Source organism: Onychostruthus taczanowskii, unplaced genomic scaffold (assembly GCF_017590055.1).
Source record: "Onychostruthus taczanowskii isolate IOZ18803 unplaced genomic scaffold, ASM1759005v1 scaffold1, whole genome shotgun sequence".
In the NCBI taxonomy this organism is placed as follows: Eukaryota; Metazoa; Chordata; class Aves; order Passeriformes; family Passeridae; genus Onychostruthus; species Onychostruthus taczanowskii.
In genome coordinates this window covers 23,527,004-23,543,000 of record NW_024496525.1, presented here as the reverse complement: position 1 = coordinate 23,543,000, position 15,997 = coordinate 23,527,004, and the positions used below count along the sequence as shown (strand labels likewise).

At 36.4% G+C, this 15,997-nt stretch overlaps 1 protein-coding gene across 2 annotated transcripts in view; it reads left to right on the top strand.

Annotated features, from left to right (window-relative positions):
• The window catches only part of PTPN21 (protein tyrosine phosphatase non-receptor type 21), a 44,801-nt gene that overhangs the window by 3,772 nt on the left and 25,032 nt on the right, over positions 1-15,997 (top strand). For both annotated transcript variants that reach the window (XM_041403084.1, XM_041403074.1), the window contains exons 2-6: positions 132-505; positions 10,618-10,787; positions 13,386-13,483; positions 15,107-15,174; positions 15,614-15,684. In XM_041403084.1, the coding sequence (XP_041259018.1) occupies positions 326-505; positions 10,618-10,787; positions 13,386-13,483; positions 15,107-15,174; positions 15,614-15,684 (587 nt within the window). In that variant the 5' untranslated portion in view covers positions 132-325. The remainder of the gene's footprint in view (positions 1-131; positions 506-10,617; positions 10,788-13,385; positions 13,484-15,106; positions 15,175-15,613; positions 15,685-15,997) is intronic.

Below are 15,997 nucleotides of genomic sequence, written 5' to 3'. Positions count from 1 at the left end.
GTGTTTTGGAAAGGTAGACTGATTATTTAGATTTAGAAAAAAATATACATGTTATTTTTCCCATGTTACCATTCCCTTTTCAGTCAAAGTATTTCTGATTCTTGTATTTCTTCTCTTTCTTTCCTTACTAGGACTCCAGTGGATGTTTCTTCTCCTTGTCTCTTGGTGGAAAACTTGCTTGGCTTTAATGGATACTGCTGCTGCTGGTTGATCTCTGGAGACTTTACAGCTCCTTGCCTTTTGAGAGGAGGTGCCTTCTCGTCACCTCTCAAGGTCTCAGTGGTAGTTGCTCTTTATCACTAACCATCTCTGGGGGAAAAAGAAGATGCCTCTACCTTTTGGGTTAAAATTGAAACGAACTCGACGTTACACAGTATCCAGCAAGAGTTGCTTGGTGGCTCGTATCCAGCTGCTCAACAATGAATTTGTGGAGTTCACACTGTCAGTGGAAAGCACGGGCCAGGAAAGTCTGGAAGCGGTGGCTCAGAGGCTTGAATTGCGGGAGGTGAGTGAGTTGTCAAGTGAAGGTGTAACTTTAGTTTTTGGTGCTAGATGACCTCTGTGGTAACTCCTTGCCATGTAGGGTGATCAGCTACTGGAGCAGCTATCATGTCTTCCCATTGTTTCTTCACCTTCTGGTCTTTATGGGGACTTGGATTGCTCCTAAACAGTTACTGAAGTTATTACAGAGTTTAGGGAATGTCCAAGGGGAGGAAATGTATCAGTGAATAAAAACTTAGAATGCAGCAAAAACAAAGCAACTGTTTTTTAAACATGACGTTATTGAAAGATGTACTTAAAAAAAAATCACAAAGGAAGAAAATAATTTCTAATTAGCAACCTAAGCAACATGGTTAAAAACTACAGCAAGACTTGAGTCATAAGACAGCGTTTTATTTGTGTGTGTGTAATTTTTTTTTTCTGATGGATTAGTGCTGTAAAAAGAATCTAAAGCACAAAATGTGATAAGTGTACCAGTTACCAATTGTTTGTCTTGCTTGTTTAAATACCACAAATATATTTGCAGACACTGTCTTGGAGCTCATACATAGTCATATAGATTGAGCGCTGGCCTTATGGTGAGACTTGGTTTGTGGCAGTTGAATATGTAAATATCTGTTCAACCTGCTTTCCCCCCAAAATATCTTTACTTGGTATTTTGCAGGATTCTTTTGGAACTGAAATTGATTCTTCCACACATCTAGTGATTATTTCTACATCTCCTGTGTTGAGTGAATTCCTTCTGAAATGCTAAGCTTTGAAATGTTAATAGAAGTCTACATAGATGACCAACATATGAACCAATGTAATTATTTTATAAAATTGTTGAGCACAGGTGGTTTGAATGCAGTATTTGAATGCTCTCAGTCCTGGGTGAACTGACATTTCCCCTTAGAGTCTGAAAGATTTAGTTTAGTTGATTTTTGGGTCATTGAACTATGAAAGCATATGCAATTCTAAGGCGCAGGAGAGAGAAAACTAGTGATACAAGTTTAGGGTTGCTAACATTGTTCTGAAAAATACCCTTTTGTTCTGTTTTGTGGTCTGCCATAGAATGACCTTTTGATTATGGAATTCAAGTGCAGGATGAAAACCCTGGACATAGGTAACCAAAATATGGGTAATCGTGAAAATAATTAGTAATAAATATTGGCATTTATAACTATGATCTTTTGAAATATTATCTTTTAATTGTCAAGCAATGGCAACTGTTGGTAACTTTGCTCAAATATTGAGCAAATATATTTAGAACTCAATCCTGCAAACAATTATTACTTTAGAAAGCATGTATTACTGTAGGATTCCTCAGTGGGAAATGTTATATATATATAGTCATTTGTTGTCCAATGCTTTTTATTCTTTCTGTTTAAAGAATAATAAAAAATGAAATAGATGTGAAGCTTTTAATCTATAAGGGTTTGTTTATTGTGTTTGTTTTCAATTGCAATATCCATTCTTTTAGAGTCTCCAAGTATTTTTTTAGTGTACAGTTATTTTGGAATATGCAATTCTGTGCAAGGGTATGCCTTCTTTTTTAAATCTTTCTCCTTCTAACGAAAGGAGAATCTAGCTATGCTTGTAGCCTTAGTGTTTACTCAGAACACATGGGATATCATATATTTAGAATTCAGTTATTGTTGTGTGAATGGAGTTTGTCAATTTTATCTGTCTGCTTTCAGATGTAGCTTCTTAGTCACAGAAAGTATAGAATTTTTACTGTTTGCAAAACGCCAAGGCTTTGTCTTCCTGAATGATGACTGGTAGCTTCTATTGAGCCAGTCACAGAGTGCTGGAGATGCAGTTTTTTCAGCTATTCTTCATAATCTCGTTCTTTGCAAGCACTCCTAAATATCTTTTTAAAAACAAAACAAAACAAAAAACACACAAAAAAAAAATAGAGCAAGATCTGCAATTCCCTCAATTAAGGGTCATATATCAGAATAAGGGAGTTGACAGTACACCATTGAACTCTGAGCAGATTCCTTCAGTCATGCATTCTTGCATGGATTATTTTGGCAGGAAAATGTGTTGCAATAAAAGGGAATGGAAAATAGGGATATAAATTACTTTCCAGAGCTTACATTCAGAAAAAGTTGTTCTGCCTTTAAATAGTCAGATTTGCCAAGCAGATACTGGATCACTCCCGACAGCTTTCTTAGTAGAAAGTTTTCAGAAAGAAAAATGTGTTCAGCACTTTCTTTAAATCTGCAAAAACAACTTTAGTCTTTGATACAGTAAAATACAGTATTTCTGCAAAAAGTTGCCTATTTTTAGTTCACTGAGCAGCCTTAAAGCATGAAGTTAAATTCTAAGTGTTCAGCATGAAACTATGACTGTTTATTTAAATACTGAGAGTGTGGACCATTCTCACATCCAAGGTATCAGTTTCAGATTACTGTATATGGCCTACACAGCTAGGACAAGCAGTTCCCAAGCATCTTCAAAACAGTTTACTGCAGGAGGCATTAGGGGAATCTCTACCATTTTTTACACATTCAGTGGTATCATTTGTAAATACCTCTTTCTCTCTGGTGTAATTTGGAATTACTGAAGTTGGATAGTTGAACTGAACTATTTTTAATGGTGTGCCATCTTTTAAGATATTTGTTTTAACAGGTCTTTATGTAAATGAGTAAACTTCAAATTATGCATTGCATGGCTAAACACTATTTTTCTTTTGATTTTCCAATTAGTACTTCTCAATTTCCAAGTTGCATCCTAGTATGGACACATAGTTAGCATTTAGGAAGATTTACAATTTTATTTTTTACGGACTGGTAAACTTTATAGAAAAGTGAAATGAGTTCATTAAACTGAGTATTTTCTGGTATTCCTAGAATGTGACTCATCAGGAATGAGTATGTAATCCAGCTCTCTTAAACTGAGGAACTGGGGAAAGAAGCCAAAGGGAATAGTGAACATAAGTTACTTACCTTTGTAGCGCAGTCTGTCTTTTATCCCATGAGAGAACTATAACCAAACATGATTTATGCGAAAAGGTGTTACAGAAAACCATTCTGGAATCACAAGTTTTGAAAAACAGCTGAGAGCTCTGCTGGTTAGCTGCCTTAAAAAGGATGTATAGCAGTGCTAATCTTGCATCTAAGGCATGAATATGTAAATGAAATTCTTGAAAATACAGAGATTTTTTAAAACACTGTAATTACAATGTTGATTTTTTGTTGTTGTTTTCTAAACAACACAGCACTTCTAAACCAGAGAGAAGGGGCAAATTCTGCTACTGTGAACAAGCAGAGTCTGACTTAACTGCAGATATGTGGTAGGGTACAAGAATAAGAACCAATGGCAGGGAGCTTCTGTGGAGTGTATGTGTTGTGCATATGGAAGTTCCTGTGTTTGTTTTGGACAGGCAGAGGAAAAGGAACCAAGGTTATCTGGATCCTGAATAACTTCAAAGTTCTGAAACAGTGCTTCGGAAATGCTTGAACTATTCTGTAAAACTTTGCTCTGAATTCTAAAACATCAGTTCTCTTTTGGAGAGAACACCAAAAAAATACCTTTAATTCATCGTGGTGATTTATTAAACGTGTTTTGCATGTGAAAAGAGTGTTTTTAAAATCAGACCAAGTGCAACCATAAATATTCTTATGTCTGTATGTATCAGTAACCATATTGACTGACAAATAAGAGTTGGGCCACGTCACAACAGAGGGATCATGAACATAATTATGTTTAAGTCTTGTATCAAAATCTGACAACATTTTACCTGATGCTTGTAGAAATAAGAGGAGAAGCAGTGCTTGCAGTTGAACTTCTGTGGTTGCCTCTCTCAACCAAATTTTCCTTATAATTAGGAAAGGAGAAATTGACAGGGAGGAATGTTTATAAGAATGCCAGTCTTCCATGTGTAATCTGATTAGTTTAAAAGATGTTGCTTCTTTAAAAAGCAAATTTGAACCCATGTAAAATAAATGTTAATTATAAGAGTGTGATAATTGTAATTTAGGAACCAAGATAAATTGAAGGGCAGAGTAGTTAGGCAAAAATCAGTAACTGCCTTAGTTCAATTACTGTAGTTCTTCCTTCCTCTGAAGAAAAAAAGATATATATTCTGGTAAAGGGTTTGTACTCATTCTTATACTGAGCAGCACAAAATGAAGGTTTTTCCATGAAAACAATAGTAGCAATTAGGAAGCCCTGCCCCTGATTTCTTTTGCATTTTTATAAAGTTAAGTCAGAATTTGAATATACCACTTAACTACGTTTTGTTTACCATCATGTTAGTGAATTATTATACAGTTTTATACCAATTTTGACAGAAGAGGTTTTTTTTTTTTTAACTTCTGAAGCAAAGGAATTAGCTTATTGTTTAGTATTTTTAGACTTTGAATCTTTCCCTTTTAGTAAAGCAATCAGAACTTAAGCCTCTGATGAATGGGAACATGATACTTCTAATGTCAGTGCTGTGTAAGGTGAAGTCAAAAGCAGTTATGTGAGTTCATCCTTCTCAGAGCCTTGAACAGTGGTGGGAAAAAGTAACATGATTTTTTTCAAAAAAAGTATACTTCTGTATTTCTGGGTCATGTTGATAACTGACCTACCTCTGCCAGAGGTTAAAATATATCTTGGATATCATGTTTTCTGTGCAATATGAAAGTATGGCTCTTTAGCTTGTAAATTAATCAGCTTACCTTTGTTAAATGTCCTGATGAGTGGAATCTTCCTTGCCTGTTAGAAGATTGTTTATTCAAGATATTTGAAGGGTCTAAAACACAATATATTGTGATTTGCACAGTGTTTCATTTGAATAAATTAGAATACATCAGATTACCTTGCAACATATTGATTTGCTTATTTATTTCTTATCCCTTCTGTTTTGCTTTAAACTGTAGTTGAGAATTACTTTGTTTAAATAGCATTTGTGAAATCCATATTGGAGTAGTTAGGAGAAAATAATTGTGTGAGTGTTAGGAAAAAAATGTTTCCATTATAAAAGGGCTAAGATTTAAGAGTAAATTGTCTCTTTGTTCATATAGCTACTCTGCTAAATATTCCCTCCTGCAGCTACAGTTGAAGAGCTTGGCAGTGCTAGAACAACAAAAAAAGTATAGGCAAAAGTACCTTACTGTAAATAACTTCAGTATGGGGGGAAAGGGAGGGATTTTTGTCAGTGATCCTCCTATTTCTGCAAGAAGAATTGATCATGGCAGTAAATAGAGAAGTGCAACTTTCTACTTGGTGGCTGGTATATGATGGGGGTCACAGAGGTTTTTTTTCTCCACCACTTCCAGGAAGTCTTGGATATTGTACACAGGCTAGTCCAGGCTGCTCCAAGCCCTTTCTCAGGTAGAGATTGGGAAGTTTTGTGGAGGAGGTTGTCTGTTGTGATAAGAATGGAGTTTCTGGAGAATTTTCAAGGCCTGTTGTCTCCTTCTGTAGCTCTTAACACCGGGCGTAGGGAAAAGCTTTCATTTGGTATCTGCCAGTACGATTATTGACCCAGATCTGCTGCAAGTGGTTTATTTCAACTGTGCTATCCTGAGAGCAGGAGCTGTTCTGTATCCAAGCATATAATAAAGCTAGATTGGTGGAGCCCTTGGGCTAACTGGGATTTTACGACTTTGACTGCAGTGCTTATCCTTCAGTAGGAGAAGGTGTTTTCAGCATTCTGATCAGGGAAGTCTTACAGTTTTTGTTTTATTTGTATGTACCATTGTAAAAGAGGAAAAGCCTGAAAATATATTTTGACTGCATTCTTCTGCTATTGTTTTCTCTTTTCTGATTTTTTGCCTCAGATCTTAGGATGGGGATTCCTTAGGTACACTTGAGGCAGGTAGCCAAATGCATTAATTAGAAGGCACTGTATTTAACCATTAGAAAACAATTCTCCTTTCCAGCCTATTTGTAATCTATTACATATTTTGTAAGATTTATAGTACAGGATAAGCAAATTAAGTGGAAAAGATATTATTAAATATATAAGGTTGAACACTGCTATGCCTCAGGAGACCTCCAAGGGTTGTGTGGTCCTGCTCAGGAGGATCAGGTGCCTCAGGGCTTGCCTGGGTTTACCACCCAGGTACCTTCAAGGATAGAGATTTGACACCTCTTTGGGCTATCTGTTCCCGTGTTTGGCTAGTCTTGTGAAATTTTTTTCCTGATCTAATTGGAATTTCCCACATTGCAGTTTGTCCCCAGTGCTTCTCATAGTTGCTGTGATTACTTCCAAGAAGACTCTGGCTTTACCTTCTCTGTCTGTGTCCTTCTCTTAGACAGTTGAAGTCCACAGTAAGATTTTACTTTGTCTCTTCTCTGGCTGATCAGCCCCACTTCTCTGATTTTACTGTACTTCATGCCAGAAGATCTCATATAGTCACCTGCAGTAATGTAGTTTTGTGGCACTCATACCTGGTGAAACTCCTCTGCTCAGCTTAGAAAGTCTCAGTGACTTCAATGATGAAGTCGCTCCCTCCAGCTTGTGAGCTGTAAATACTGTGTGGGGCTTTTGCTGCTTTTGTGTTCTTGATAGCTCTTGAAATTTTAGGCAAAAATATTTACTGTCTCTAGTGTCAAAAAGCAAGTAGGTAGAAATTAACTGTGCAGAAATTATATGTTCTTTTTATTTCTATTTGATTTTCTTCAGAGGGGTTGGGTCGTGAATAAGTCACTAAAATAAATGAACCTCAAAGTAGTGTTAATCTTAACAGCTTAACATATTTTAAGAATTATGTCATGACATTCTTTTTAGCACTGGATGTTGTCCTGAGCTGCTAATAATAAAATGTTTTAGCAATGAATAAAAGTGGGTTCTATTTTAATCAGTGCGAATATTCCAGGGTGCATAAGCTCCTCTGAAAACTCACAGGATCAAATTCTGCCCTTGAAGTGAAGTGAAAGGTTTACATAGAAGTCAGAAGACCAGCTTTGGTCTGTAGTAATTTGCATGGCTTGTTTAAAGATATGCTGGATTCCAGAGAGTATTTTAAAATGTGGAAACATTTTTCTTAGTCTGTTATGCCAGTAATTGCTCATTTCTGTGTGTAGGCAAGAGAAAGTGGTCAATGTTTCCAAGAAACAGATCTACTCAAGTGATCATCATGCCTTAAAAATAGTCTATACATTCAGTTTACATTCAGGTTGTAGAACCAGGAGTATTTTTACATCAGAGATTTTGAAAGAGTGGCAATGTTTGTGGTCTCCTCTCCTCACCTTTGTTACACCTCTGTGCTTCTATGAGGTTTAAGTACAGCAAGGCTGCAAGTGAGTTTATTCAAACAATTACTGCATTTTTTTGGGGTGTATTTTTAGTTGGCTTACAATTGTGTTTGTGTGATATCTATAGAAGTCTTTCAGCTTGTAGCTCTTACTCTTTGCTTTCAGTCTCTGCCATGGCCATTGCCCTTGCCCAGAATGTTGTGGTTCCACATTTTAGTGCTCAGCCCGAGGCTGATGAGGTTGTCCTGTCAGAGAAATGGGCTGGTCAGAGCAGAATGTCAGCATCATGGTCTGACTTTGGCTCCTGTGACTGTGTGCATGCTGTTAACAGTCTTGTGATGAAAGAGAAACACACCTTTTTACACACATTCCTTTCCTTACTCAGTCTGCAGGAAGGATTAAGGAGGAGTCAGTCATTCAGTACATTTTATCCTTTTTAGCATGTGATATTGCAGTGAACATGATGTTCCTTTTGTAATGGTGTTTCTGTAGTACTACTGTTGGGTTTTTTCCTCCTGGCATCTTATGGAATTTAAGATACTGTCTTCACAATATCCTTGTAGGGTGGTGGTGGTGGTCACCCATTGATTGGGGGATTGAAGAATAGAAATAAAATGTCGTTTAAGGTATCAGCTAACTTTGTGTGCCTGGACTGAGAAATGACACGTGTTGTTTATATTATTTATATTCAAAGCCATATTTCTTTTTTCCTCTTGAAACTCAAAGTATTTATGGCTTCCTAAATTTGACTCTTGGCTTTCAGGCTTTAGAAGTGACGAGCACACAGCATCCACCTGGGGAAAATTTGGTTTGTAGGATTTACTTTAGCGAGAACTCTCTTTCTGATTTGGGAATAGTCTGGTTTTCTATTGTGATTTTTAAACTTTCCCATCCTGAAGTTGCTCTAGATATCTTCCTCTATACAGAAGAAATCTGCTTTTTTCTTATATGAAGAGTTCTAATTCAATTGATTTTCTGTACTATTGCTGTATTTTTATCAGAGGGCCAGAGTTGTTTTAGAGTTTATAGAAAGCATCTCAAGGTTAAATAGGCAGATTTTTTCTGATTTTTTATCTTATTAATACTAATTTTGCAATTCCATGGTAGCTAGCATTAATTTTAACTTCCAGGATTTTCTTTAAACCTTGGAGTAAAAAACTCCCAAACACCAAACCCGCCAACAATCACTTGAAACTGTGTTTATGCCAATTTAGAGAGGAGCAAAGAAGTACATTTTGCCAGTATTCAATGCCAAAGAAACACTATGCCTTAGAGCTGGCTCTAATTTCCTATTTATGCTAATATCACAGACAAAATGGTTTTATGAAATAGATAGTTTTATTAATTTAGTACTACTGACTTGACTTTTGTGCCTCAAATTACTTGATGGTCTGTGCTGATAGGGAGCACTGATTCAGTCCCATGAAGTTTGGGATGGGGTGGATGTGCCTGTGCTGTGGTTGTTGCATACGCAGTCAGCCTCTCAGAGCTGTAAGGAAAATCCGGAATCCCATGAGTGGACTCTTCATCCTGTTTAGACTGGAAACTAGGATGTGTGTACAAGAATTTTCAGATGTGTGTATGGGTGAGTTTTTGCAGGAATGTACTGAAGTGGCTTTTTTCTATTAAGAGCTGTTGCTGCCCAATGAATTTCAAATCTGTTCTCCACAATGTCAAAATGCTAGAGCTTTTGAGAAAGCAACAGTAAATACTTTTTTTTTACTAGGGAGGCAATTTTTCCATGACTAGATCACAGAAATTATTGATTTAGAGAAATCATGATAGATATTCCCTCTGCTTTATAAAACTCCATCCTTAAAAGCTTTATTTTGTGTAACTTAAAAATGTCTGAAAATATGGAAGGAAAAATATTGGTTTAAAGGTGTTGACATTTCTACAATTTCTAACTACATGAAAGTTTATGTAGCAAGGACTTAGAGAATTTTCATGTAAATGCCTACAAGACTTACATTATAGAATTACCTAAGAATTGGTAATTCTTAACATTCACTTATCTCTCTCCTTTGGTTAAAACACTTCTAATTATGATATCTAGTTTTGCTATGATAATGGCATGAATATTTTCCACTCCATATCGGTTTCCTGGTTCCGAACTGAACAAAGTAAGTACTGTGGGAGCAGATTTTAGTCAGTTTAAACATAGTAGAGAAATATAAATTTTTTGTGGGTGACTCTGCAGTATGGGTTTAAAACTATACTGTGGAGCAACACAAAAATACTCTGATCTAGACTCCTTCTGGGAGAGTATCTAATAAAAATGAGATTGTGTTGCTCAAGATGCTGTCCAGTGGGATTGTGACCTAGCAGGGGTGCCATCCCTCAGCCTCTCTGGGTGGTCTGTTCCAGGGCACGCTCTGTGTTGTGTTTTGGCTTGCTCAGGAGTTGCCCACTCAGGCAAGGTCTCTTCCTGCTCTGCTGTATCTGCTCCTTTTCCTGCTCGTGCAGTGAGCCATGCACATGCTTTAATGAGCTCAGCTTTGGCTGGGCAGCTGTCCTGTGCTCTTTTGTCCTTCAGCATCCCCTGTGAGCCTGCCTACCAGGTCCCCAGAGGAGCCTTGCTTTGCCCTGCTGCTGTCCCATGTCATTTTCCATTTGCTTTCCCCACTTCCCTTAGATTTCCTGTTGCACATGGATGCCTACTGCTAGTATCTGTGAATTGCCACAACAGAGTTATGAGTTATGAACTGTTTCCAAATAAAGAGTAGTTCTGGTACAGTTTTAGGTGGGGGACCTTATGTGCCTGAGTTGGTTATCTGGATGTAATGTCTGCTTTTTATGCTAAATGTCTCTGCAGTTCCTTCAAGTTTTCAATAAAAACTCAGTGTTTTAAAACATTTGTTTCTAAGACTTTCATACAGTACATTTTATCTAATGTCACAATATTAACTTTTTTTCATCATTGAAATGCCTATTTTGCAGATTACATATTTCAGTCTCTGGTATTATAATAAGCAGAATCAGCGCAGATGGGTAGATTTGGACAAACCACTGAAAAAGCAGCTGGACAAATATGCCTTGGAGCCAACTGTGTATTTTGGAGTAGTGTTCTATGTGCCTACTGTTTCTCAGCTTCAGCAGGAGATTACCAGGTAAACCTCGTAGTATAAACTTGTATGTGTTTATAAATTTGCTGTCAGCATTCTGAAATGTATAGTTTATTCAAAAGTTGTCTGCTTTCCACTCCCCTACCTTTATAGAAATGAAAACTATTTTAGGCAGAATTTATGTTCAAACTGTATGCTAATTTATCTTTGGAATAATTTAAGTATGTGATAAATTAAGCAAGCAACTAACTTTTTTGTGATCTTAGGAGTCTGCTCAGACCTGTTTTAAGTAACAGGCATACCTGCATGGTCAGACTTTTAATTGTTTTAGTTCCTTCATTGACTTTTGAATTTGTTTTGAATTTGCTTGACTTTTAAATTTGTTTGATTGTTTTTGTTTTCTGTTTTGAAGATCCATATGTTGCTTTCATGGACATCTATCCTTCAGAAAGCACTTGCAGATTTTATTAAGCTATGCTTTCTTTGTTTTGCTTTCAGTACTTTCTGTTCTTTTAGTACAGTACATTGGCAAGCTACAGGTTGTTTGTTTGTTTGTTTGGTTGGTTTTTTTTGTGTATCACTGAGCCATAAATATGGATGTCAGTTCTGGTACTATGTGTATGTTTCTACTGTGAAACTGGGGAACATCACATAATTTTTGCTGACTGCAGGAGGAAAAGTAAAATTGAGCATATATACTAGTCAGTTATTCCTATGGGCCTGTACATTGGCTTCTAATGGCTTAATCTGTATAGTTCTGATTTAATGATTATTTTTAATTGGCAATTGGGTACAAAACCCATAGCTGGATTACAAATATCTACTGTTATTTCAAAAATATGTGCTTGTATTAACTAACCCATTTAAGCTAAAAACTTTTAAGCTGGCCCTGCTTTGAGTGGGGAGTTAAAGCAGATGATCACTCAGAGGTCCTTTTCATCTTAATTTATTCTGTGGTTACATGAAACCGTCTCTGTTCCTGAAATACCCTGCCAGACACCTTTCCTGTTAATTGTGATGTGAAAGCTTTTCAGGGTCACCAAGTGCAGACCTCTTGGTACTGCTCAATGCTTGGCAGCTTTAGTTTTTGGGTTTATTTGTAATTTCTGAAGGATTTTTTTTTTTTTTTTTTTGTAAACTCTAAAGATTTGTGCTATTTCTTGGTAATTTTAGTGGCTCAAAAATCTCTGGTTCAGATTCTGTGTTGGTTTACTAGAATACATTAGAGTAAGGTAAGTATTGAGGTGTTGCACAGGGAAGCTAAATTGCCTGAAAAACCTTAAATAGTCTTCTCTGGCATTTATTTAAAGAATGTGGTGTTTATGCTGGAGCTTCAACAAAAATTTGGCAGTGTGCTACCTGGTAGAGAGCAGGAATTTATGTGCCAGTCTTATCCTTGTGTCCTAGAGGATGGTACATTGATAGTAGGAGTCTGTGTGAGTCTCAGAAATCTGTGGGTTTTTTCATGCCTGTTTGATATAAATAAGACTGAACATGTTCAAGCAAATTTTATGTTCAATGCATACAAGGAAGTGGTAATGCTGTAGATAAAAAGAGATGTGCTCTGTCGAGGTAGTGTTAAGATTCTTTATCTGTAAGTTTACTTTTAATAGCAGATCTATGGGAAGAGCTTACTTCTGCTTCTTGACTGGGAAGACTCATTCCCCAAATGCCTTGAGCTTTTTCTTTCCCATTTTTTGAAGGCCTGGGTTTAGTCCCAGCTGTTGTTTTTTGTTGTGCAGGGATGTTATGTACTGTCATATGATATACTCATTTTGTAGTAGGATGCCCAAGAGTCTAAACAGTATTTATAAATTATCAGTGTATTTAACGGGGCTGTAGCAGTGATGGAAGAGAGCTGTCAATTAACATGAATAAAATTTATGTGGAGTTTACCTGACCTTTCTAATCACTGAATGAATTACAGCACATTCTTCCATGTTCTCAGTATTAATAACCTTACTTCACCAGAATTAACCTACGATATGAGGAAGAACTTTTTAAAACTAAACTTATACAAGACAAATATGTAGGTGTAGCTGTAGTGGCAATTTTGAGGTGTTTTGGGCTCCAGATAGAAAGTTCTGTGGATGGCTGAAAGGGGCAGAAAAATTCAGGCATGTAGTGGCTCAGATTGTGGACAAACAGTACAGGTAGTAGTGGTTGCATGTATGAGAGATGATGCAGGAAAAGCGTAGATTAAAAGAAAAAAAAAAGGTGACTTGAAAGTGAGAACAAAATGTACTAAGAAGTTGTAATGCAGAAATGAATATCATTAACAGGATTGAGGGAATGTATATTGTTAGATCTATTGGAAGAGAATGCAGCAACCCAGCAGCAGTTTACTGAATGTTGTAAAGAGGCAGTAACAACAATTTTAAGGAAGGAAGAGGAAAAAAAAAAAAAGAAAAGAAGGTTTGGGAGTAGATAGGAATTGTGGAGGTTCTTTAAGATCACTGATTCTAGAATAATACGTGAAAGTTAAGGGGGGCAGGAATTTTAAAAGGCCTTGAAGTAGTGGGTCCAATTGATGACGAAGACTACCCTCTACTCAAACAGGGAGGAATAGGAGATGCAGGCTTAGACTCTCTCTTAAAGATTAACAAGCTCATGTTAGCTTTTTCTTTTTTTTCCCTCCTGTAGGTATCAGTATTACTTGCAATTAAAGAAAGATATCTTGGAGGGCAACATTCCTTGCACACTGGAACAAGCAATACATCTGGCTGGTTTGGCAGTTCAGGGTAAGTAAGAAATTGTACCAACTAGCTAATATTGCATTAGAAACTTTGGTGATATATTTTCTATTGCCTGTTTTCTTTTTGTCACTCAAGAGATCCAGTTCATTAAGTTACGAGAGGGGCTTACTCCTTAGGACTTTTTCATACAGGCTGAAGAGAGCAGCAGTTGCAGTCCTCAGTTTTACCTGAGCATTTAACATGTAGTTTCAGGAGCTGGATTTGAATTAGATACTGGAGTTCCTTTGGGGGCAAAGGCTTCAGTTGTCTGCCTACATCAACAGACCCTCTGTTTCTGTTAATGAAGACTGTTCTGACATATCTTCATAAATAAGAAACTTTGAATGCACTTGTTTTTCCACTTTTTGTCCAGAATTTCCTATCACGTAAGATGATTTCAAGTTAGTGTGCAAGACTGTTAGCAGTTCTTGTGTTCAAATCACTCCTGAAAACACATTTCTGTGATACCTGTATGAAAAAGGCAGCTTCATTTCTCCTGGCTAGGGTCAGATGGGATGGAGTATACGCCAGTCCTGAAGCTGTCTGCACTGATCCTGTTCCCTGTTCCTTGCAACATGCTTGTGTGATACTAAACCTCTCAAAAGTTTGTAATGGCAACAGCTGTGTTTGGAGTGTTTGTATTATTTGTATATCATTCACAGTGAATGCCACTTCAGTACATCTAACAGCAATTGTAAAACTGCCAAAATTGAACAGAACTTAAAATCACTGGCAGTATATACAATCAAAGGTTTTTTTTTTTTTTTGTATTTAGTTAGTTATACACTTTGGTTGTATCACAATAAAGATGATGATTATGTTTTCTTGAAAATGTGGTTACCAGTGGAGTAGGATAAATTGTATTAATGCCTTGTTTATATAACACTGAATCTGTTTAATCCAAGCCAGGTTTTAATGGCCTTCAACTGAAAAATCTTGCTGTGTTATTTGTATGTATTTGGACAGTGTAAACATCCCTCTGCTCAGTGAGTTGTTTATAGAAATCTTTCCATATAACCCTCTTTCCAGATGGAAAATACTCATCCTTTTAGCTTTCACCTTCCTTTTTTATTCCTGTGTAAGAGATGAACTGTACAGGTTGATAACACAGAGAGAAAAAAAAAAAATCTAAAAAAACCCCGCAGGTTCTAAATTGATGTGCTCCAATGACTGAAGTAGCTAATACCAGGTAGGTTAGTAATTTTAGCTGGTGAATGAGCAGAAGCAGTTTGCTGTTTCAAGTCAACTGGTTTCAAGACTGATTTGTGTTTAAAATCAGTACAATAGGTTAATTCTAAACTCTGCTTTATCTCAAGAGCTGTATTGCTGTAGAGTGTCAGAGGGGCTCCCCTTTCACAGGAGTAACTTCCATATGAAGTGTTTTCTCATTTCTTCTTCTCAATCCACAAGGAGTGTTACCAATCATTCTAACAAAGTAAAAAGATGGGATTTTTTCTGTCTTTTCCCTTTATAAACATTATTGGTTGGTTTGTTCTGTTATTTTGCTTTATGACTGTAGTTCAGTAGGATGGAGGTTTGATACTTGGAGATCCTGCTGCAATTAATTGGGTTTTGAATAATTTTGTTAAAAGTGTTTGAATCCAAGATTTATTTTTTTTTTATTTTTAGCGGATTTTGGAGACTATGATCAATATGAATCTCAGGAGTTTCTACAAAGATTTGCTTTGCTTCCAGTGGTAAGTAATTTCTTTAAATTGGTACATTTAAATTATTAAATTGACAAATTTAAATCCTTCTTAAAATTGGTAAATGCAGATAATTTTTAGGAAACCTCCATTTATCTTACTGCTCCCTAGGCTGTCAAACTTAGTAAAGGTTTTCTTTGAGATTGGAGTGAGATATGACACCTTGTGTTACACAGAAACAAAGATGTAGTAAGATCTTTTCAATTTTATTGTATATTACACTGAAAAGAAGGTTGAGGTACAAATGGGAGAGTGAGTAAAACCACTTCAAAACAGTGTTTATGCTTTTGGGGTTTATTTGTGCATATTACAGCATCTAAGCTCCAAGGCTAGAGTCAAGTGTTGATTTGCACATGTAAAGAAACTATAACCATTTGATTTTGTAGAATTTTTTTTGTATTTCATTCCACAAATGCTATTTTACCTTAAGGGTTGGCTACAAGAAGAAAAAATATTGGAAGAAGCAACACAGAAAGTTGCCTTGCTACATCAGAAGTACAGGTAACATGTCTAAAGCTCTTCAATGCTGAATTTCAGGCTTTAGTAGCTTCTGTAACTCAGAAAGTTGTGAATCTTGAAATGCAGTTGGACTAATTTCAATTCCCATTTAAATGAGTCTTTTCTCTAGTACATCTGTATTAAAGTTACAAGAGTTTTTGCTGAATGAAAATGAAAAAGAGAACAGAATATTTAGTAAAATAAATTAGAGGATTCAGGATTGAGGGCAGAAGAAATGCAGAGACAGTAATGGTGCCGGAATGCTTATGATCTTAGGTAGAAGGGGGCGAAGGTGCAGTAGTCCAGGACAAAGGAA